Source organism: Nanorana parkeri, unplaced genomic scaffold, assembly GCF_000935625.1.
Source record: "Nanorana parkeri isolate BGI_ZX_2015 unplaced genomic scaffold, ASM93562v1 scaffold265, whole genome shotgun sequence".
NCBI classification, from domain to species: domain Eukaryota; kingdom Metazoa; phylum Chordata; class Amphibia; order Anura; family Dicroglossidae; genus Nanorana; species Nanorana parkeri.
In genome coordinates, this window is record NW_017306533.1 from 901,927 (window position 1) to 923,549 (window position 21,623).

The 21,623-nt window shown below is 44.2% G+C and overlaps 1 protein-coding gene across 2 annotated transcripts in view; it reads left to right on the top strand.

Annotated features, from left to right (window-relative positions):
• Positions 1-21,623, top strand: part of TNPO3 (transportin 3) — a 62,089-nt gene that overhangs the window by 2,831 nt on the left and 37,635 nt on the right. For both annotated transcript variants that reach the window (XM_018557083.1, XM_018557085.1), the window contains exons 2-5: positions 12,231-12,431; positions 15,386-15,459; positions 15,602-15,758; positions 18,113-18,256. In XM_018557083.1, coding sequence (XP_018412585.1) covers positions 12,231-12,431; positions 15,386-15,459; positions 15,602-15,758; positions 18,113-18,256 — 576 coding nt within the window. The remainder of the gene's footprint in view (positions 1-12,230; positions 12,432-15,385; positions 15,460-15,601; positions 15,759-18,112; positions 18,257-21,623) is intronic.

Sequence of the window (21,623 nt, forward strand, 5' to 3'; positions counted from 1 at the left end):
GGGGGGGGGGTTATGTAATATTTTATTAGCATGTTGATGATGTGGGAAAAGGAGAAAGCAGATAAAGCTCCAACTTTACCCCAAAACAGAAATGTAATATATTGCAGCCTGTCAGACATTAGATGTGGTGGTTGCACTTGTTTTCTTTTTAACCCCTATTTTCACCAGGTGATCCTGCCACTCACAAATGTCTGTCCTAGGGTGACAACACTTACTCACTGTATTGTATCTATGGAGACATAGTCACATTTAGCGGGGCTTATCGTTACTGTAATGTCTTCCTTATATTGAAAAGCGCTGAGAAACGGTTGGCGCTATATAAATCCTGTATGATAATAATTATTAGGCTGCTCTCCTGACTTGAACTACAGACTCATCACCCTCTTCATCTCCATTACATGGGGAGAAGGTGTTTTCTAGCTCACGGATGTTAGCTGGGAAAGCTGATATTAGTTCAGTGGACAGGAAGTTGCAAGGACATTAGAAATAGGGCATAGGGCAAGCTAAACCGGGAGTTTTCTGTTCTTAGCCTGAGTATGAAAACAAATGCAGCCACCACACTGGTAAGCTGCAGTATAGAAAATGTTTGTTTTTGGGTTTAGATATACTTTAAAAAACCCTCATTTCATCCAGTTATGTATTAATTAAAATCTACATGTATCGTACTTGCTCAAATGCTCCGATACTTGCCCCCAATACCGGAACTTCCAGTCAGAGGGAGTTTTCCTCTGACCGGCAGTGCCGTGAGGGAGCATGGAGCCGGTTTCCCAGCCAATGAGGAAGCCGCGCAGTGGAATATGATCCCCTACCTGGCTTCCTGATTGGCTAGGAAGCCGGCTTCAATTGTTGCTAGGCACCCCGGCTTCCTGACCAATCAAGAAGCTGGGCGGCATGTCATGACCCGCCTAGCCAATGGGTCATGGCGTGCCGCCTTGCTTTCTGATTGGCTAGCAAGCTGACCACTTATTGCTAGTAGGGATGAGCCCCATGTTCGGTTTGTATTGAAACGGCCGAGTATTTTCGAGTACGAACTATACTCGTTCATGCCTTCGCTGCCCCCCCTTACCTCCGCGGCTGTTCCGGCCTCCGGTCTCCTGGTCTTTCCACTGCTGTTCCGGCCTCAGGACCCCTGGTCTTTCCGCTGCTGTTCCGGTCCCCTGGTCCGCCCACTGCTGTTGCGGCCTCCGGTCCCCTGGTCCGTCGGCTTCGTCTACGATCCGGTCCGGCCGCGGCTCCTCCGCCCGCCTCCTCTTCATTGCAGTCTGGGAGCCATAGCCAGCCTGCTATTGGATATTGCAAAATGCAATAGCAAGCTGGTTATTGGAACCGCCCACTACCTGCTGTCAATCAGCATGGGGGACCTGATAGAGAACTTTCTCCTTCAGGCCCCTCCTCCGCTGAGCCCTGATTGGGCAAAGTCTTGCACCTGACCTGTGGTCAGGTGCAAGACTTTTAACAAGTCAGAGCTTCATTGGGCATTTTGCATTATGGAATGTCCGTGGTCGAACAAACCGCGAACATTCCATAAAGTTCGGTGAGCGCTCGAACTGCCGATGTTCCAATCGAACACTCGGCCCATCCCTAATTGCTAGGCAGCCTGGCTTCCTGACCAGTCATGACGTGTCGCCAGGCTGCCTCGCATCATGAAGCCAGCTTCCTAGCCAATCAGGGAGGGGGGTACATGGCGTGCCGTCCGGCTTCCTGATTGGCTAGGAAGTTGACTTCACTTATTGCTAGGCAGCCTGGCTTCCTGACCATTTAGGACCATTTAGGCACGTTATGATCTGCCGCCCCGGCTTCCTGATTGGTCAGGAAGCCATGCTGCCTCACAGTGTCACAAGGGAAGTGAAGTCGGTGTTCTTTCGATAGAACACCAGCTTCACTAGCAATCAGAAAGCCGGGCAGCAGGTCATGCATGACCTGCCGTCTGGCTTACTAATAATCTGAGCCCACAGATGCCGGTTTCGGTACTCGATACCAAAAAAGCATTATCCGTGCATCCCTATTAAAATCTTTAAAGTATATGTAAGTCAATCACTAAATCTTTTGTAAACTTTAAAATATAAATTTATTTTAAAATCTTCAGCTTCTATTAAAATTCTCACTGGGGATCTTGCCATGAATGTCCTTGTTCATGCACTTCCTGTTCTAGGGTGACAGTGCTATTCCCAGTTTCCCAGTTCTGATCCTATCTTGCCACCCTTTTGCATGGGATATATATATATATATACACACAAGATATTTGATTTTAGTATTTTCATATTTTGCTGCATCCCAGTGCTGGTAGTCTCCTGTTGCCTCTTTGCAGCACCCTTCCTATTAAACTCCAGCAATGGCTTTATGGCATTTCTTAGGGCTAGTTACCAAACGGCGACATACTCTAAGTGGAATTAGGAAGTACAATGTTTGCCACTTCCAGTCTCCATTGACAGCCCATGCGAAAGGGTAGCAAGATAGGATAGGACGTCAACAAAGTAAAGGTCATTTAGTTGGCATTTATATCTACATTTAAATGTATTTTAAATAGTGCTGATATATTTTATCAACCTTCTATAATACTTTGCACAGCAGGACTCTTTGAGGAATGGGCAGTAATCCAAATCTACTGCATAGTGCTGTCAGTCTAACACTGAGCTTGCCAACAGGAGGAGCGCACAGGTATAACCTCATCAGTGTGGTGCTGATCCTTCACTGTCCAGGTATAGGCTTGGGCAGGTACTTGACCAAGCTATATTGCTTTACATAGAACTTGACTAGTAGTCTGGTATAGGGGAGCATGAGGGTCTCAACAGTAAACTAAGCCTTATAGCTATAAGATGAATTTGTGGAATAAAACCCAAAAGTCTGTGTGGCAAATGTAATCATTCTGGTAAAATATTTAGTTATTTGCACTCCTGAGCGGAGTGACAGCCAGTGCACTTGAGTCTTTTTTTTTTGTAGCCTCCCATGTCACTTTAACAGTGAAATCTGCTGACTGGCATAAAGCACAGGCACTTGCATACCTGGTCCCCATAAAAACTTGCTGCACCCTTCTTGGAAAGGGGTTGCTCTCCCTTACTACATGGCAGTTACTATAAGTTGATATGCTGATTTAAAATGTTTGTGCAGCAATCAAATAGTCGTTCGAAGCCCGTAGTACCTGCAACTGAGAGAAAGCATGACTAGTTTGTAAGCTCCAGCTTCTATTATTTCCTCCCTTTTGGTCTCTTACATTTACCAATGCAAACATATTGTTGTATCTGTTTGAGTGGTGAAAAAAATTACCTGTTGTTTAGGGCCGGTTCACACCACAAAGTCTGCGTTCCAGAGCATTCGACCTCTGCAACGCAAGCCGGCCGGCTCCCTGCGTTCAGGGGCGGGAGGGGTGTGGTGGTGCATTGAAGTCAGTGGCACCGCAGCCACGTCCCCTGCCTGCAGTACGGTAGCCCACACCCGTAACGCAGGCACATTAGTGTTTGCAGTGTTTTTGCAGATCGCACTGGACCGGAATGCAGGCACTAATGTGATCGCACTGCAGGCAGGGGACGTGGCTGCGGTGCCATTGACTTCAATGTACCACCACACCCCTCCCGCCCCTGAACAAAGGGAGCCGGCCTTCTTGCGTTACAGAGGCTGAACGCTCTGGAAGGCAGATTTTGTGGTGTGAACCGGCCCTCAGGCCAGAAATATTGTGAAATAACTTCCTGTGCTTGTGCTCACCTTTTATCAGTTGTATTGTTTGCAGCTCTCTCTGTGTACTACAGAATATCTCCATGTTAAGGAGAAGAGGAGAGGGGATATCTACCCTAGGGTGACCATGCTGCTGCATAGATACACTGCAAAGAATGGGCATTGTCACTTCATGACAGGAACTGTTACAGGGCACGTTCACACTAGCCCGCCTGCTAAAATTCTCTGTTACATCTACTCAATGCATCGTTGTGAACTGTGGTATGGTCCAGTGCGGTGTCTGCATTTTTTTGCTGCACACCGCACATCACACCTGCATTGTAGTCTGAATGGGGCACAGTTGTTTTCTATGTGTTTTAGCAGTGACTGTTATTTCTGGAAAAACATCAGTCCGTGCATAGTCTCAGCAAGCACTCATAGGCGGGATGAGCAGGTAAAAATATAGAAAACTAAATTGCCAGAGAAAAGAAAACTTATGCAGACACTATATCTAAGGATTGGTAAGCTGCAATATATGAAATTTTTGTTCTTGGTAGGGCTGCAACAACTAATCGATTATGAGAATATTTGGCAACTATTTTCATTGGGGGGGGTGGGGGGAGGGTTTAATGCAACCAGTCGATTAGTTGAAAAATTAATCTGGCAACTAATCGATTATGAAAATAATCTTAAGCTGCAGCCCTAGTTCTTGGTTTTAGATATGCTTTAAAGTGACTTTTACTGGAAAAAAGGCTGAACCAGGTATTGGGTGCAGGTACCTAGAAGCACGTACTTGCATCCAACAACTGCCTCCCCCTGCTTTGCCCTAATACTAGGTGGGTCTGATCCAACAAAACTAAAGCACTTCCTGATAAAGTCAAAGTTTTGCCCCCTTCATCCTGCCTTCTACACATTTCTATTGGTCTGTAAGGCACCCCAGTATTGCTATTGCCCAATAGGAATGTATTGGGGGTGAAACGAAGCGGGAATGCTACAACACTACCACCACCTTTCTATACCTGCACTTTTATTTGTAAGCAGCTGGGTTTTTTTTTTTTTTGTTGGTGATTGAGTCGCTTTCATTTGTGCATCCCTTCTGTAGACGTTTAATACCACCATCACATCCAAGCCTTTCCTGCTTTGTTAGACTCCAGCTACTGTGATGTGCATAATACATGGACCTAACAGTGGAGGCGTTGTCCAAAAATGCTGGCAGAGGGCGAGGGACTAGTCACCAGTATTGCCTGTGGTATCCTTGCAGCTGATCTTTTCTTAGAACTGACTTACTATGCCTAGTTCTGCACTGTCTCTGTATGGAGGCAGCCATATTGATAGAGGCCGGGTCTTAAAGGAGAACTATGAGGTGAGTGATTTCCACTCATCCTCATAGAGCCAACCTGTGACAAAGAAGCTGTCGCAGGTCGGCTCTATCGATCGGGAAGTGAGCAGAAACATGCAGCCGATCCGCTCACTTTCCGATCGTCTCCCGGCAGTGATGGGTGACTGTCAGTCATAGCTCCCCGCAGGGATTCTCCCCTTTCCGATCCTCCAGTGCTAAGTGGAGGAATGAACAGGGGAGGGGGCGGGCACAGCTGGATCTGCCTCTAGATAGGCAGAGCCCGCTGTCACTCACGCAGCTGGGTGGATCTCCACAGAACTGTCAGGATCCGTCCCGGCTGCGGCGGTCTAAGTTTTTTGCGGGCTACTGAGCTTTGGGGTCACAGGAGGAGGTTAGTATATGTCCTCCTGTGACCCTAAAGAGAACTATAGGGAAAAACACTTACCCCATAATTCTCTTTTAATTCCTCTCCTCTTCAGCAAGAACAATGAGCAGCTGGGTAGTCGCCAGATCTCACTTCCAATCTCCTGAGACTAGCAGTCAGGCAGCAGTGCCTTAGATCTCACACTGAAGATATACAGCTACAAGCTGAATACAGTATAACGTTAGAACTACTGTCCATGTGTATTGTTGCCTCAGTGATTTTTGTCACCTCACTTTCTATCTCTTTAACCTCCCTGGCGGTATGATTTTTCCCAATATTTCTTGTGCCTTTTTTTAATTTTATTTATTTCCGTCCCCCTGCGACGCAGCCGCTCTCAAGGGACGGAACCAGCCGGCATCGGCCATAGGACACAGCGGGGTTTGTAGGGAGAAGGCTAGTGAAGCGCTGTGTATTCCTGAGTGTGGCTCGGTGTTACCGCTTTTGGTACTGAAAATTAACACTTGGGTATACCGCCAAGAAGGTTATTAGGTGTCAAACAGATGTGAATGGAAGGAAAATCTCCCCAATCGGAGCACAGACAGCAGTACATTTTATTTTTTTTGTCATGTAGAAAAAAATTAAAACCTTTTTCAGGTTTTATTTGTGATTGTGTCCCCCTCACTGCTACCACATGCAAATGTATCTGGCTTCATGCAGCTGCACAATTCATCTGCCTGGTTATACAGTTCATTTGTATCCGAGACAGTGTCTGCACAATGCACCTCATTGCATCAGAGAATTTGGTTTATGCCTGAAGGCAAATCTATTTGAGTCTGGGGACTGTCATGGATACAGGGGTGTCACTTCTATTTTGAATTCAGATGTTCCATATTTGTTGATTGAAGTTACCACTGCAGTGTTCTTGCCAATGGTACCAGGAAAAAGGAATTTTACTTACCTAATCCCTTCCTCCCCGGCAGCCGGCGGTCAGCCCTTCTCCCTCACACTTTGGGTTGCGGGTAGTCCCTTGGCTTCTTCACAGACAATGCAGGGCTATTGGTGACCAAGAGGGCCACTTAAGGAGGAACTCAAAGATTTAAGAATATGAACCCTTTCAGTTGGGCTACCCCCGTACTGCAAGAGCTACCTGCTAATTTTGGTCTAGGTCTCAAATCAAGAAAATGTACTCGCCTGATTCTTGATCCCACCTGCCTGCTAGACTGGTCCCCGCAGCCTCTTCTCCCTGATCTCCAGTGATCAAAGCCCCACTGATGTCATCATGTCTAATGCAAGTTCATTCACTTGTATTAGATGTAGGGACATTGAGGGACTTTCCACAGCTGGAGCAGAGGGGGAGGCAAGTGACTACAACAAGACTGAGGATCAGGTCTTCTTTATTTCAGCAAAACAAGCAGTTAACCTTGCAATGTGGGGGTACCTGAATGCATGGGTTCATTTTATAAATGCCTAGAGTTCCTCTTTAAAGGAGAGGCTTCTGGGACCTGGCGGGATTATGTAAGTATAGGTCCTTTTATCATGGTACTCTAGGAGTACAGGGAGAGCCCCACTTCACGGGTATTTCTTTTTCTCTGGAGTTCAGCTTTAAACATGAAAAGCCTTTTTTGAATCTAAGATAGAGGAGGGAATGGTAAAACGTCTCTCAGGTTTTGTGACTCATTGGGCTTTGCGGGTGCCTCCTGTTGTATCTTCTTTAGTTCTTGTGTGTCATGCCTGGATTGCATGTTGCATGTGTATTCATAGTGTGTATTCATAGTTTGCCCTCATTGTCTTCAGTTTTCTGAGGTTGCTCGTTGTCACAATTAGTGGCTAAAACATTTCTTTTTAGTTTTGGGTGTAGTAAGGAATGGTTAGAACCCCTGACAGTTTTTCCCCCCTCATATCTGTGTCCTGTTGAGGAGAGTTTCCTTCACTTCCTGTCCTGGAGAACACATTCGGAAGTGAGAATCTCTTCGAAGCAAGACAAATCTGCGGTTAGCCAATTTTGTGGTGGAACATGTGTCCCCATTGGAAGATTTTCCTATACTCCTGTTCTAATGACAGATGGAAATTTTTAGATGTTTCCCTCTTTCAGTTCCGGTGAAGGGAAGAAGAAGAAAAAAAAAAGAATGAATCTCCCTAGCAAGGACACTGACAACCATAAAAACCTGACAGGGGTTCTAACACCACTCATCCAAAAAAGTAAATCTTGTAAGTGTAAATGTGTTTGAGTGATACCCCAGATTTCCTGATCATGTTATTAGGAATATGAAGGCGTGAAGTGCTATGTTATTGTTCATGGAAACCTGAGAACATTGTATCAGCTGCCATTGCTTGTTTTTCATCTGAAATGCTGACTGCTGAACCAGTGAATCAATATTGTAATCAGGTGATCCGTCTAGCTGCACTACCGGGATATTCCAGGGCTGGTGCAGACCTGGGCAATTTGGGACGTACGCGATCGTCTGCAGCTGCACACTGCGGTTACCGCGCGCCCCATTGATTTCTTTCTTTTTTTACGACACATGGCTGTTTTAATCTGCTTGGCGCGACTGGGGTGCCTTTAGAGAATAATGGCACCGCCAGCGTGATCGGCGGTGGTGGGCGACTCTGTGACCGCATGGCAATCCACACGGTATCGTGCATGATTGCCGCGTGGTCATGGAGTGCGCAGGTGTGAACCTGGCCTAAGTGTTTTAGGCAGATTACAGAGAATTGGGCATTCTGGTTTGGGTCAGAGTAGGGATGCACAGATACCAAGTACTATACTTGGTACTGGCTGGTACTGATGCCTTTCCAGCAGCTCCCAGACTAGAGAAAAACTCAAATGTTAGGAGGCAGCTGTCATTCTTAAGGAGCACTGGCTACGGGGATGTGTTATATATATATATATATATTTTTCCAGACCAAGCACTCACTGACAAAACAATACAGACTAATGATTTCAGGACAATGGTCTGGAGATGATCTGGATGTGAATGGGCCCTTAAAGTGTATGTAACTGGTACAATTTATTTTATGTGCTAAATTTTCTATACAACTTGTGTGTTATATCTGTTTGATAAGTGAAATCTTGTGAGTTTATAACTTCCTGTGCTCTCAGCCTGCGTGCAAGGAGGGGTTATGAAGATGAGAGGTCTGTGTTCTTTTTAATGCATCAGAAATGAAGTGGCAGGGCTGATACCACATGCTAGGAGTTCAGAGCTCTGGTTATTGTCATGTCAGAGAGAATGTTTTAGAAGTACTGCTGGTATGATACTTTGCTCTATTTTCATATTTACTTCCTGTAGAAGGAAATAAAGAGCAGCCCTAGGAGAGGACGTGTCAGCCACAGCTCTATTGTGATTGGGAGAGCACTGTGATCATTTGATGACTTTATTCATGTGCTGTTGTTTCTTCATTGTCCAGTCACATGCTGAATGATGAGTACCGTTGGTATGGTTTTAGAAAGTTGTGTGTTTGTGATGGAGGATGCTTTGAACAAAGAGTAAGCTAGGACATATATAGGGGCATATAATTATACTTAGTTATAAGCGTTATGATTTTTAGACAAAGGATCCTTATTCTTTTTTTTTTTTTTCCCCTTCCCTGACCTAAGCGATCCTACCCTCGACCTTCCCAGATATATACTTACCGGGTTCTGAGGACCATTGCACCACTGTTGGTTGACGTCCAGTGCTGCAAGTCTTCTACTCCTGGCCGGTCTGTCTGCTGACCGGGGCCAGGAGTTTACGGGGCTGTAGTGTGCACGTATGGCCTGCAGAGAGAACATTTATATGACAGCCCTGATGTCCTGTGTGTAAGGGCACTACAAATGTCAGCAGTCCTTGTACATTAAACTTGTCATTCCCAGATCTTCACAGCTATATACCGGGGTTTACTTGAGCCACCGAGACCAAAGGTATGGGGGAGTCCCATCGTCTGTGTCAGTGGGAGGCAAGGGTAACTTCCTCCACAGCCGGTATTAGTCAATGGCCCCCAGGGTTCTCCAGGCCAGCCAGTTCAGGTCCCCGCCTTGCTGCAGAGCCTCGCACACGTAGGAGACATGCCCCAGGGAGAAGGCCTGGTAAGGTAAAAAATAAAAAAATACTTTTACCCTGCTGCTTGTTATAAAAAAAAAACCCACCTGCCCGGTGCCCCTGGAACTACATGTCCCGGGCTTTGGGCGAGACGATTCGAGCATCCCTGATGATCATTGCTTCTTTCTTTTTGGATAAGGAACCTCCTTGTTAAATGTACATTCCAGTGACACACATTGTTGTACAGCAAAGCAGCCTACCATTTGAAATGCTGCTGCTGTTGGTAATCTGGTGTTGTGGGAACACCAGTTCCTGAGCCCGTAGATAAGCATGCCAGGTTTTTTCACCTTTGCTCATCCTAGGTCCTTTGCGGTCTCTTAGATAAGGGAGATTGTGTCATGCATGAAACTTCTGCGGCTCTACCCAGATGCTGGTATGCAAAGCTTTCTGTAATGGTTTACATAAACTTCTGATAAAAATGAACTGACTTTCTGACTTCAGTACAAGGGTCATATGCCCTGCTGACTCTACTGATTGGTTTCACTTCTTCCCTGGAATCCATGCTTTCTTTCTTCATTCGTTGTTAGTGGCATCCTAAATAAGACAATAGTTGGCATCTGTGAACAAGTCTGTAATGACATGTTCATCCTCACCTCTCTGGCTGATGGGTTTCTGCAGTAGCTCCGTGTTCTGCCTGCTGACAGCATACTGACAGAAGCACTCAGAAGAGAAGTGCACGTGGACTATACAGCATGAAGTCGTCTCCCTTCGGGTTTTAAATGTCAGACCCCACATAACTCTCTTTTTTTAACTTGTTATGAGCTGAGAGCACCATTTGGCCTTATGGTCAGAGTGTTTCTTAAAGAGAAAGTGTCATTGCAGTGAAGACATATTTTACATTGTGATTTTTGCAATGATTACCATGGAGTCATTTTTGATGTGACATTTATATTTTACATGCTTGTTCTTCAACATTTGTGTTTGTTGTATCTAATGTAGAGATTTGTAGATTGCCCACTACATTGAGGACTCACTAAAGTGACACTGAACTCAGAATTTGAAAATTAAAAATGCATTCCAGCACCTTATTAACAAAAATGTGCCTTATTTGTGTATCACTCGGCTGTAGATCCTCAAATCATCTCTCAATTGGTGCTGACACTGTCCTTCCTTCTGGAGGGGGGCTACTTTTGTTCCCCATGGTCCATGAGTGTTGTAGGGTAGCCACGACTTCGCGCTCGCTCCTGTGATGGACTACAATCTCAATACAAATTAGTAAACTAAACATGAGATTGTAGTCCATCACAGGAGTGAGCTTGAAGCCGTGGCTTCCTACAACACACACAGGGACCATGGGGAACAATAGTGGCCACCCTCCAGAAGGAAGGGCAGTGTCCGCACCGATTCAGAGATGATTTGAGGATCTACAGCCGAGTGATACACAAATAAGGTCCAGTTTTTGTTAATAGGTAAACCTTAAAAATGCATAAAAAAAAACTTAAGGGCTTGTTTCTATGTCCGGACCAGAACAGTTTGTTCCTGGACCAAGAAAGCATCCCAATGTATCCCTATGGTATTTCTGGGCTCTGTTCACACCAATGCAGTCCGTTCCGCTCCAGACACAAAAAAAACAACAGCATATCTCCGCCATATCAGCGTGCCACCGCTCCACGCTGCTTCGCGTGCAGTGTGTCATAGCCTTTAAACATGTTTTAATGAGGGAATAGGAAAGCTTGTTGATAGATGGACAAAGTGTATTGGAAAGCAAGGATTTTGTCGAAAAATGACGTACGGATAGTTTTTAACTCGCCCTCATATCTATATACTAAATCTATAATCTTTTAAAAAGGGTAGGTCAGGAATGAAGCCTTCAGAATGATCTCATTACTGGTGGACCTTAAAACTATTGCGATAAGCTGTCTGCCAGACTGGATTGTACTATTTCCAATGAGTCATCTGATTCATAAACTTACCTTGTCGGAAGGAGCAGGAAGTCCAACCACTGTGTAGTGCTGCAAAGCAGGAAGCGGAGCCTGCTTAGGTCATTGGTAAATATGGCTGCTTCAATGTACACTTGTAATTACAAAGGAAACCTATAAATTAGGAAGGCCAAGGAGGTAAAGTTGATTTTTTTTGACAGCGTTTTTACATCTATCTAGTCATTGATGCGGAGCTGTCCACTGTTAGGACACAATGATATGCCCGAGACCCCTTTTGCGTTGCATGTCATGTATCTATGCTCTAGATCAGGGATGGCCAAACTGCGGCCCTCCAGCTGCGGTGGAACTACAAATCCCATGAGGCATTGCAAGATTCTCACAGACATGACTCCCGAAGAGAGATGCATCATGGGATTTGTATTTTCACCACAGCTGGAGGGCCGAAGGTTTGCTACCCCTGGGTTAGATAGATGCTTGGAAATCATTTTAGGGTCGTCTTTTGCGTATAATGCTAAATAGATCACTTTACCAGAAGGTTTTAGTGTAAATTGCTTATGTACTGTTTTGCATACATTTTTGCTGTTTTGCAAGAACACACAATGTTAAATGTGTGCATTATTAGGTGTTTTTAAAAGTAGTAGGGATCTTAGTATCTTTGTTTGTTTCATTGAATAACATTTGTGTTTTTTATGGTAAGTTTTTTTGTTTTAATCAAAATTTGCTCAACTCTGGTATGTGCAGAATCAACAGTGCCATCTTTTATTTCCATAAGCGGAGGAAGTTTCACATTGTTACCATGCATGTGATAAACGGCTAAATTGGGTTGGCCATCTGAGGTTGAACATGAGACTTGGCGCCCAGCAGCTAAGGGGTTTATTTGTGGGTTAGTTTTGTCTGACATCTTTTTCTCTTTCGTTTCTTAGGTTTATGCATGGGAGATCTCGGACCAAATGCTACAGATCCATCAGGATGTTGAGTCCTGCTACTTTGCTGCACAAACCATGAAGATGAAAATTCAAACTTCATTTTATGAGCTGCCCCCAGACTCCCATGCTTCCCTACGGGACTCCTTGTTGTCACATATCCAGAACTTGAAGGACTTGTCTCCTATTATTGTAACTCAGGTAAGACTTGCTTCGGTGTTGCACTATTGAGTATATAGACTGTGAAAAGGCTTAGTTTGACAATGACTTGTAGTTTGAAAATACTGCCTTGTCAGTATTTTTGTCAAATGTATGAATGATAACATGGACGCCATCACAGGACACCTAATAATTAATTGCACAACACCCAACTAAGGGCTCATGCACCCGTACAGCATACATTTGTCCCTATTTTCCCCATCAGGAAGCTACAGGGGCTAATTACAGCCTCCTGTGTATGTCTATGGCTGTATACCCATCCATGGGCACAGATGTACAACTCTGGACATAGACTATAGATGCCATGTACAGCCATTGACTTATATGTGAGGCTGTGCACCGCATCTGTGGTTCCCTGGCAGGGAAGGTTCAGCAAAATGTATGTTGTATAAGTGCAGGTGCCTCTGTGCCTTAGCCCTGAAGTGTATGTATAGTTGATCCAAACATTAAAAGCAGATTTGGTGTAAACTCAGATTATGAGCTCTGAAGTTGAGGCTCTTTGCCCAATATCTCGGGGTATTCAGTGTTACATATACAAATATAAATGAAAGAATTTTAGTGCATGCTTGTGAGAAAGCATGTTATGTTTAAGTTTATGTATAGGATAGATTGGCGAAGGGTTACAGCCCATAACAGGTTTCTGTTCCTGTCTGTGTCCTGGCAACCAGAGTTATCAAGCCCGAAGGTGACTAGAGGGGGAAGTCTTTTGATGGGGTACCTATTCCTGTGACAATTAGGAGCGGGCTTTCCCTCACTTTGAAGATCTATCCTCTCACTTGTATCTCTGGAATCAGAAGCGAATGGTAATCCCCCCCCCCCACCCCCCCCAATCAGGACACAGGCAGCAAGAAATAAACCGACCGGGGGTATTCCTTGCATTTTTAATAACTTAAAGCTGGGAAGACGCAAATTAATGAATATCTGTATTCAACATTAAAAAAACAGATCCATCCATCCTTCCGAAAGACTAACTTTCTTTGTCATGCCAGATGATCCACCCAAAAGGTGCATCGTCTTCTTGCTCCACCATCTTTAGGAGCTCAAACTTATAGTCTTAAGTATTGGGTTTCAACCTTCTCTGTCAGGTCTCAGTCAGCTAGATCCGTGGGTGTCTCTTGGGATGTTTGGTATCAGGCTACTGTTTCCCAGATTTGCAGGGCTGCCACCTGGTATTCTGTACCATTCTCTAGGTGGATGTTCAGGTCTCATCTGATGTCCGCTTCAGGGGCAAGGTCCCTTAGCTGGCTCTTTTGAGCTGCAAGCAGTCTTCAGTTCTGTTATTCCTAGGCCTGTTAGTATTCCTTTGCTGTTGAACTGCTTTTGTTTGTCCCAAGGGTTTGACTTCCTTAATAGACATGGAAAAAAAATTGGATTTTAGTGCTGTATTCTAAAATCGATTTCTTGCAGTCTATTAAGGAACACAGATCCCACTGCTCTTTATTATCATGCGCTCCTTACTGCTGTGCTACAAAACTAAGACATGCTGGGTGCAGGAGGTGTTGGCCTTGGCATGACCTTTTTTGTTTGCCAGTTTCCAATCCTCCTGCAGTGTCAGTCTCTTTTTAATTGCAAGCAGTGGAAGCACATACAGTAAGCCTCTTGCAGTTTGTGTACAGCAAGGCTCAGGTGTGATAGGGAGAAGCCATGCAAGGAGCCAATCGGTTTGCTGATAGGAAGAGAAAACCTCATTACTATGCTGCTGTCTTTTTCACTGTTCTGTCATGGGCTGTGGGTGGGTTCATGACAGCCTGGGCTCAGAGGAAGTGATTTGATGCTGACCGTCATTCAACTCGGAAAGCTTAGGACATCTAGTTCTTTCTCTTCATTTAAAAAAAACTTGTGGGTCGCCTCTACCTTGGCTCCTTGTATTCACCTCTCACCCTAATGTGTATATAGACAGAAAAAATAGTTAAGAAAGGGTTTTGTAGAGAGGTATAGAACCATGCATGAATAAAATATATCAACATTTATTTGCATATAAATAGTTACAATAAAAGTGGAGAACCACTTTTATTGTAATTATGTATATGGAATATTTTTATTTATATGCAAATACATGTTGATATATTTTATTTATGCATGGTTCTATACCTCTCTACCAAAGCCCTTCCTTTCCTATTTTTTTTTTTTTGTCTTTTTTTTAATTGTCTGTTAATTGTTTTTTTTCATTTTTTGCTTTGTCAGCCAATAAACATGATCACTGCACCTCTTAAACTTTCAGTTTAGATGTTTAAAGGAGAACTATGGGGTCAGTGTTTTTCCCCATAGTTCTCCTTAGGGTAACGGGAGGACACAAATTAGCGTTCACCCAAAGCTCAGTATACCGCGAGCTACAGCTCGCGGTATACTGAGACGCCGAAGCGGATCCCGACGTAGATGACGGGATCCGCCCAGCTGCGTGAGTGACAGCTGGTTCTGCCTATCTAGAGGCAGAGCCAGCTGTACCCGGCCCCTCCCCCGTCCGTTCCGCCAGTCAGCGCTGGCAGATCGGAGCCGGGGAGAGGGGAATCCAGCCCCTCCCCCTGTCACGGCAGAGAGCTGTAACAGGATCGAGAGGTGAGGGAACCCGGTATGTGTTCGCTCACCTCCCGATCTGCTGAGCCGACCTGTGACAGTCTCATTGTCACAGGTCGGCTAGAACTATGAAGTGAGTGAAAAGCACTCACCTCATAGTTCTCCTTTTAATGAAGATAGTCTGCTTTTCTCCAAGGTTTTTAGAACATAAAGGCACTGTGTAGACTTTAGCTGCCTGTTTTATACTGTAAGTTTCAACATCTGTAAAAGGGGAAAACATGCACAAGACATGCTGAGTTTGTAGATAACTGAATGTTTGCATTTTTTAATTTTTTTTTTATTATTTGTAAGTGCTGGAAGAGATTTTGAAGTATGGCTGTGATCGGGATCTGTTGGTTTAACAGAAAACTCTTGTTTTGTAGCTGGCTTTAGCAATAGCAGATCTTGCCCTGCAGATGGCTTCCTGGAAAGGCTGTGTACAAACGCTTGTAGAATCGTAAGTACTTTACATGTATGCCTAATGTTCCAGGCTTGTCTGCATGTTTTGTGTCACATGTGTTACTTCATTTGAAGATTAGTACATGCATACTACATTTCTCTAACCATCTTTCTCTTTGATGTTTTGTTTTACCCTGTAGCTATGGTAATGACGCATCATCATTGTCCTTCCTCCTGGAGATTCTTACTGTACTACCAGAGGAGGTTCATAGCCGATCTCTGCGTATTGGTGCTAACCGGCGATCTGAGATCATTGAGGACTTGGCCTATTATTCTAGTACTGTAATATCTCTTCTGGTAAGAATTTGTGGAAATGCTATGCAGTTTAATTGCTTGCTATATGTTTTATTCTGATCATGAATTACCCATACCTGTCTTTACACCGCAGTGACTGCTAAGCATACTCCTTCGCGTAATTGGTGCTTATAGCCTTTTGACTGCCAGGGTCATAGCCTGCCAGTCTTCACATTTTAAAGTATTGTATTTTGTGTTTTTCTCTCAAATTAATCTTCCCCCACTTTGTAGTTTCTGGGCTCAGCTGCCTCTCGTGTTCCCTGAACCACAAAAATTAGCATCAGGTTGGAGAGCATGCTGTTAAACCAGCGGAGCTCATCCTTGGGCAATTCCAGGTTCAGAACTGTCAAATCCTGGCCATCTTTGGCCAGGTAAGGAGGGGTTTGGGGGCTCTCTGTCCCTAGTCTGTATGATCTCGTAGGGAATGTATAAGAGAACATCATTGTACAAAAGTCACATATGTGAGTCTCTTTGTTATGGGCATAAACTTAGAGTAACGCCACCTTCCTAAAAACATGGTCCCATACCCAGCCACTTCCCCCTTACGTATATATCCCGGGGTTGTTCTTCCTGAAGCATCTTTTGTAATTGACATGGTCATGCGTGGCTCTGCTCACACAGCTGCAACATCCATTCAGATTCTTCCACAGGATCTGTGAATGGTGAGACTACAAGTTCCCTCTGCCACCACGGCAGAGGGTACCCATAGTTCTTATTGCGGAACCTTTACACTCAAAAATCAAACTCTACCAATGCATCCCTCTATGTATGATGAGTAATAATAACATAGATATGTCGGGTGTAAAATGCTGTGTTTTTTTAAATATACTTGCGGAGCATTCACTTCCTGCTTTAAAATGGCAAAATGACTTCAGTTTGCCAAAGCAATGCACCCTGGGATTGCCTGGTCATCAGCAGAGCATTGCTGGGCAATCCCATCTGTAATCTCACACGATATCAGGGAAAGGCATTTTCCTCCCCCGAGATGATGTGCATGGTCACATGTCCTGGTCACATGTGCCAGATTTCCAGGAAGTAATAGGAGAGCTAGTAATCTGCCCTTAGCAAACATGGCCGCTGTCAGAAGACTGGGGAAGAAAAGAGAAATAAGGTATGCAAAGAATACAAAGCTGGCAATTATCTAGATGTGTGTGCTTGTAGATTGTCATTACTAAACATTTCTAAGGCTAGGTTCACTCCTGCACTACACCACGCGCGTCCCGGGATCGCGCGGTCCTGTACAATGCAGTCGGAGATTACCGCGCGGCCCCATTGATTCCAATGTGGTGATATCTGCGCGGCAATTGCAGAAAAAAAGGTACAAGTTCCTTTTTTTTTTGCGATACAAGACGCACAGCTGTTTTAGCCGCGATTGTGTTCGAAAGCACAGGCGGAATCGCGGTAGGCAACCGCGTGATCTGCCTGGCGCGACTGGGGTGTCATTAGAAAATGGCACCAACAACGCGATTGGTTCACACCTTGGCGACTCCTGACCGCGCGGAATCGTGTCGCCTAGGTGTGAACCTAGCCTCAAGGTGTGTCTGTTGTTACTTTTAAAGATATGGGTTAAGGTCCTCCTAATGGAGTAAAAGTTCAGTGATATAACCACACTTGTTTGTCCTTTGACACTTCCTCCTGTCCTTTAACTGAAAGCCTGTACTTTTGGTACAGAGAGGCACTTGGGAGGTAGAGTATGCACCTGCGATCCACTGGTTGCAGTGCTTTGACGTCTTCAATGCAAAAAAAATTATAAATGCATATTTCTTATTTTATTAATGTGTGTGCATTTTTTTTTTCTCTCAAAAGCTGGTTTATAACTTTGGGAGAAAAAAAAATGTTTAAAACATAATAAAATAAATGAGGAGAAAAATGTAAAGATTACCCACCAGCCCACGCTCAGGTGTGCTGACATAGACACACCTATGATGCACATACATGTATAAATGCAGATTACGCAACACTTATTGGGTTTTCTTGTGGCCACTAGAGTGAGAGGAAAATGTCACGGTTAAATCTAAACTTATCAGCAATTGACAGTTTTAGGTACCATGGTTTTCCTCCATCTCCTGGCTGCATGCACTTTTGAAGGTTCACATATTTGACATTTATTGACCTAACAGTCTCTCATCTTTTACAAAAAATAAAATGAAGGTTATCGGTCGTTTGTGTGTGCTGAAATTAATTTTAACATATTTGTTATTGGAAATATAGAATTGATAAACATTTGCACATATTTACAAGATAGTTTGCAACAACCAACTTTCTGTTTTCGCATGTGTGTGAAAAATGGACAAATTGGTCAGATGGCAAAAGGGTAAAACCGGTGATGTATTGTTCTTTGTTTTTGTTTTTTTTAGATGTCTTGTGTGGAGAAGGCAATGGACAATGAAAAGATGCTGATTAAGACATTCAAATGTTTAGGAAGCTGGTTTAACTTGGGGGTCCTAGACAGCAACTTCATGGCTAATAACCGTCTCTTGATGCTGCTCTTCCAGGTCCTGGTAAGTTAAAGCTGAACACTGGCATAGTAAGAAAATCCCTCCAATGATTATTTTCCTTTAGTACAGTAAAAATGAGTATGTGGTTTTGTTTTTTGTTTTTTAATGCATATATGCACAGTTCATTCAAAATTACAATTTAAAAGCCAGTGACATCTTTACTGATTACAAGAACACTCTCCGATGCCCAGGCAGCGGAGGAATGCTAGAAGTATTAACGCCACTTTCTCCTAGTTTTTGTTGCAGCTCTAAAATTCCTATAATGCCATGAGAGTTAATTTACACATTGGGCATTTCTGTGGAAGGGATGTGATCAGAAGTGTGCCTGCTCCTCACAAACCAATATTGTAGTTGTAAGGAGGAATGCTTACAGTGAACTCAGTGCTTATTTGCATGAACTGATGATCTTGCGTGTGACAGACCAGGAGTCTTCTGTTCTGTCGATCAGGGGAGGTGTGACAGAGCAGAAGTCTCTTGGCCTGTCAGTCAAACAAAGCAGTTAGTGTGCTGTTCAGAGCAGAGGACCGAGACCCGGGTCCTTCCACTACCGCAAGTAATTGTTTCACTGCTTCCTGAAAAAACAACCACATATGGGATATTGCAAGACCGTTGGCTGGGGGAATAGCGGGCATAGAGGCCATTGGTCTTTTGAAATGGATGGAGGAATTTTTCTGGATGAATGAAGTCTTGATTTTTCAGTGCTAACTTCTGTATATATGAAACTAGAATAGAATATTTAAAGGTATGAAAGCACCTTTTCACACGAGCAATACAATTTCTGCCTGGACTTCAGCGTTACGGACAAACTGAACTCTAGAAGCTGTGTCCAAAAAAGGCAGGCAGAGGGCAAATGACTAGTCATCAATGTTGCTTGTGGACTTTCTGCAGCTGGTCTTTCCCCCATTACTGACTTTATCTGTACTGTCTCTCTCTGTGGAGAGGGCCATCTTGGTAAAGACAGGGCTTTGCCTCCCCCTGTGGAAGCCTCCATCAAGGTGAACAATGAGCAGTACAGTATTGACAGCATCAAGTATTAAGTTCAAATCTCCCAAGACCAGCAGTCGGAGGCAGAAGTGCCTTAGATATCACGCTGCAGATATACAAGAGTGCTTAGGCACCGTCGCATATTATACATTTCTAAATGTTCCCTATAACGAAGCATCATTAAGGGCAAAACCTTCTTTCTCCTCCATTTAGGCACACAGGTTATACTGCCGCCTACAGAACAAATGGGGACTGGCAAGCAAAAAAAACTTTAGGCAATCCCAGGATAGCCCTTCTACCAGCATACCTCAGTTTTTTTTCCCTAGTGCTCCAAGAGGATGGACATCTTTTCTTCAGCTCTGCTGTATTAGACTAACCTATTATTTTTTTGCTAGCGGTTTCTTTTTTCAATTATTTTTCTTCAGTTAAGATTCTACTCTGGGTTTTTGCTGGAGCTTTGTCTCTTAGATTGCAGGTGTCAACTTAGGCCATTGGGTTCTGGTGGAGCCCTTTCCATACACCATTTTGGTAAAAGGTAACTGTGGAGCACTTTCCAGGTCCAGAGCTGCTGGCACTGCCTAAGTACTTGCCCTCTCTATGATGACCCACTTAGTGAGAAGGTTCTGGTTAGCCCGAGCACCAGGGTTTATCTCCTTTACAGGGTTCCTGAGTGTCTTAATTCCCAGTCCCCTCCCCACACACACACACTTTTTTTTCTGATGAAGGAGTTAGTGCTCTGTTCTTCTCTCTTTACAGTATGTAGGAATCATATCCCCACTTTGTTACTTTGATCACCTCTGGCCATTTGTCCCTTACCTGCTACCAGCTCTGTGGATATCATGAGTACCTGAGGTCTTGTCTCTTATTTGATTTTGTATGCAGCCTTTCTGCAACATGGTTGCAACATAATTGATTCTAGACACAAGGGGAACAATCCCCCTGCCCTGGTGTGTTTGCAGTGCGCCTACAAACAGTGCCCGTGTCTGCAGAGAAGAGTCATGTTAACATCTGCTGTCATGTTTTTGAGTCTTATCTATTATTATTGGGTGTAACTCTGGGTCCTCTGCCTCTTCGGCCGAGGTGTTTACCACAGCCATGCAGGACTTTATCGCTCAAATCACCTATTTATTTGTTGACTCTGATCACAGAGTTGTTCCTCCGCCCTCTCCTACAGATTGTTTATTTGCCAGCAGCCGTAGCAGCTTACAAGCCATTGGCTGCAGAGACTCTCCTTGACCAATGAGCTTGCCCCTATTATTTATAAGTTAAAGTAGACCTTTTGGGCCTCCTTTGGACACAGTGCACACCACTCTGCAACTAGAGGGTGGGCCTGTTGCTTCTACCAGTGCTGTCTGCAGTCTTGGTTCCTTTAAAACTTTTTAAGGCCACAGCCCCTTTCCCTTTGCACTTGCTTTTCCAACCATTTCTTCATGCAGATTGGGAACATCCTGATAAGTTACTTGTTAACCCCAAGCCTTGTATCTGCGTGAGAATTCTGTACAAAAGTGGTTTGTTCTGACTGTGGATCAGTTTCTTCTCTTAACACGATGGTGGAGGATGTGCCAGTTTTCAGGGACCCAAATAATAAGTATTTGGAACCCCTTTCTAGAGCACTTTTCTCTCTGTCCTGTCCTTCACCTGATTCTGACCGCAATGTGAAACAATGTCTTATTGGTCAAAATCCCTTAAGAGATACCTTGCTTATTGAAAGCATGGAACAGATACTTGTAGTGTGAAATATCAGTTGTGATGGTTTTTAACCTGTTAAGACTCCTGGCTGACACTACAGTAGCCTCTACAGGATCATCAGGCCCATTTTGGTGTCCTGCTTCAAGGTCGCTGGCTGCAACAACATGGCTGTTTAAGCCCAGGTTTTTAAGGACAAGGCATATCTGAGTCTGCGATTCCTACATTGCTAAAAGTTGGGAAGTCTACTTCTCGCAAGGGCCGTCATCTGATAAGAAGGCATAACTCACTTGGTGCGAGTCTTGTGGCTTCCACCCCAGGAGTTTCCCTATTGTGCAAATTCTTCCCTTCCTGCAGCCTTTCTCTCCTTTCTTGAGCAGCGTTTGGCTCTCGGGACTATCAAGGCTCAAGTTTCTACTTTTTCTATGTTTCATTCTCATACTTTGAATAAGACCTATGTACATGTGCTCTGCCTTTCTGTTACCCTGTGGCATCTTCAAGTGAAAGGTCCTTCAGACTGCTCTTTTAAGTTGCAAGCAGTCCCTAGTTTAGTTGTTATTCTTGTGCTTGGTAGCGATTGTATGCTGTGTTGCTCACCCCTCAGTTGGACTGTTTATGGACGTCTTGAAGGTTTAAAGACTTCAGATTCCACCCCTTTGTGTTGATGATCATGCTCACAGTACTGCTTTGTAACAAAACT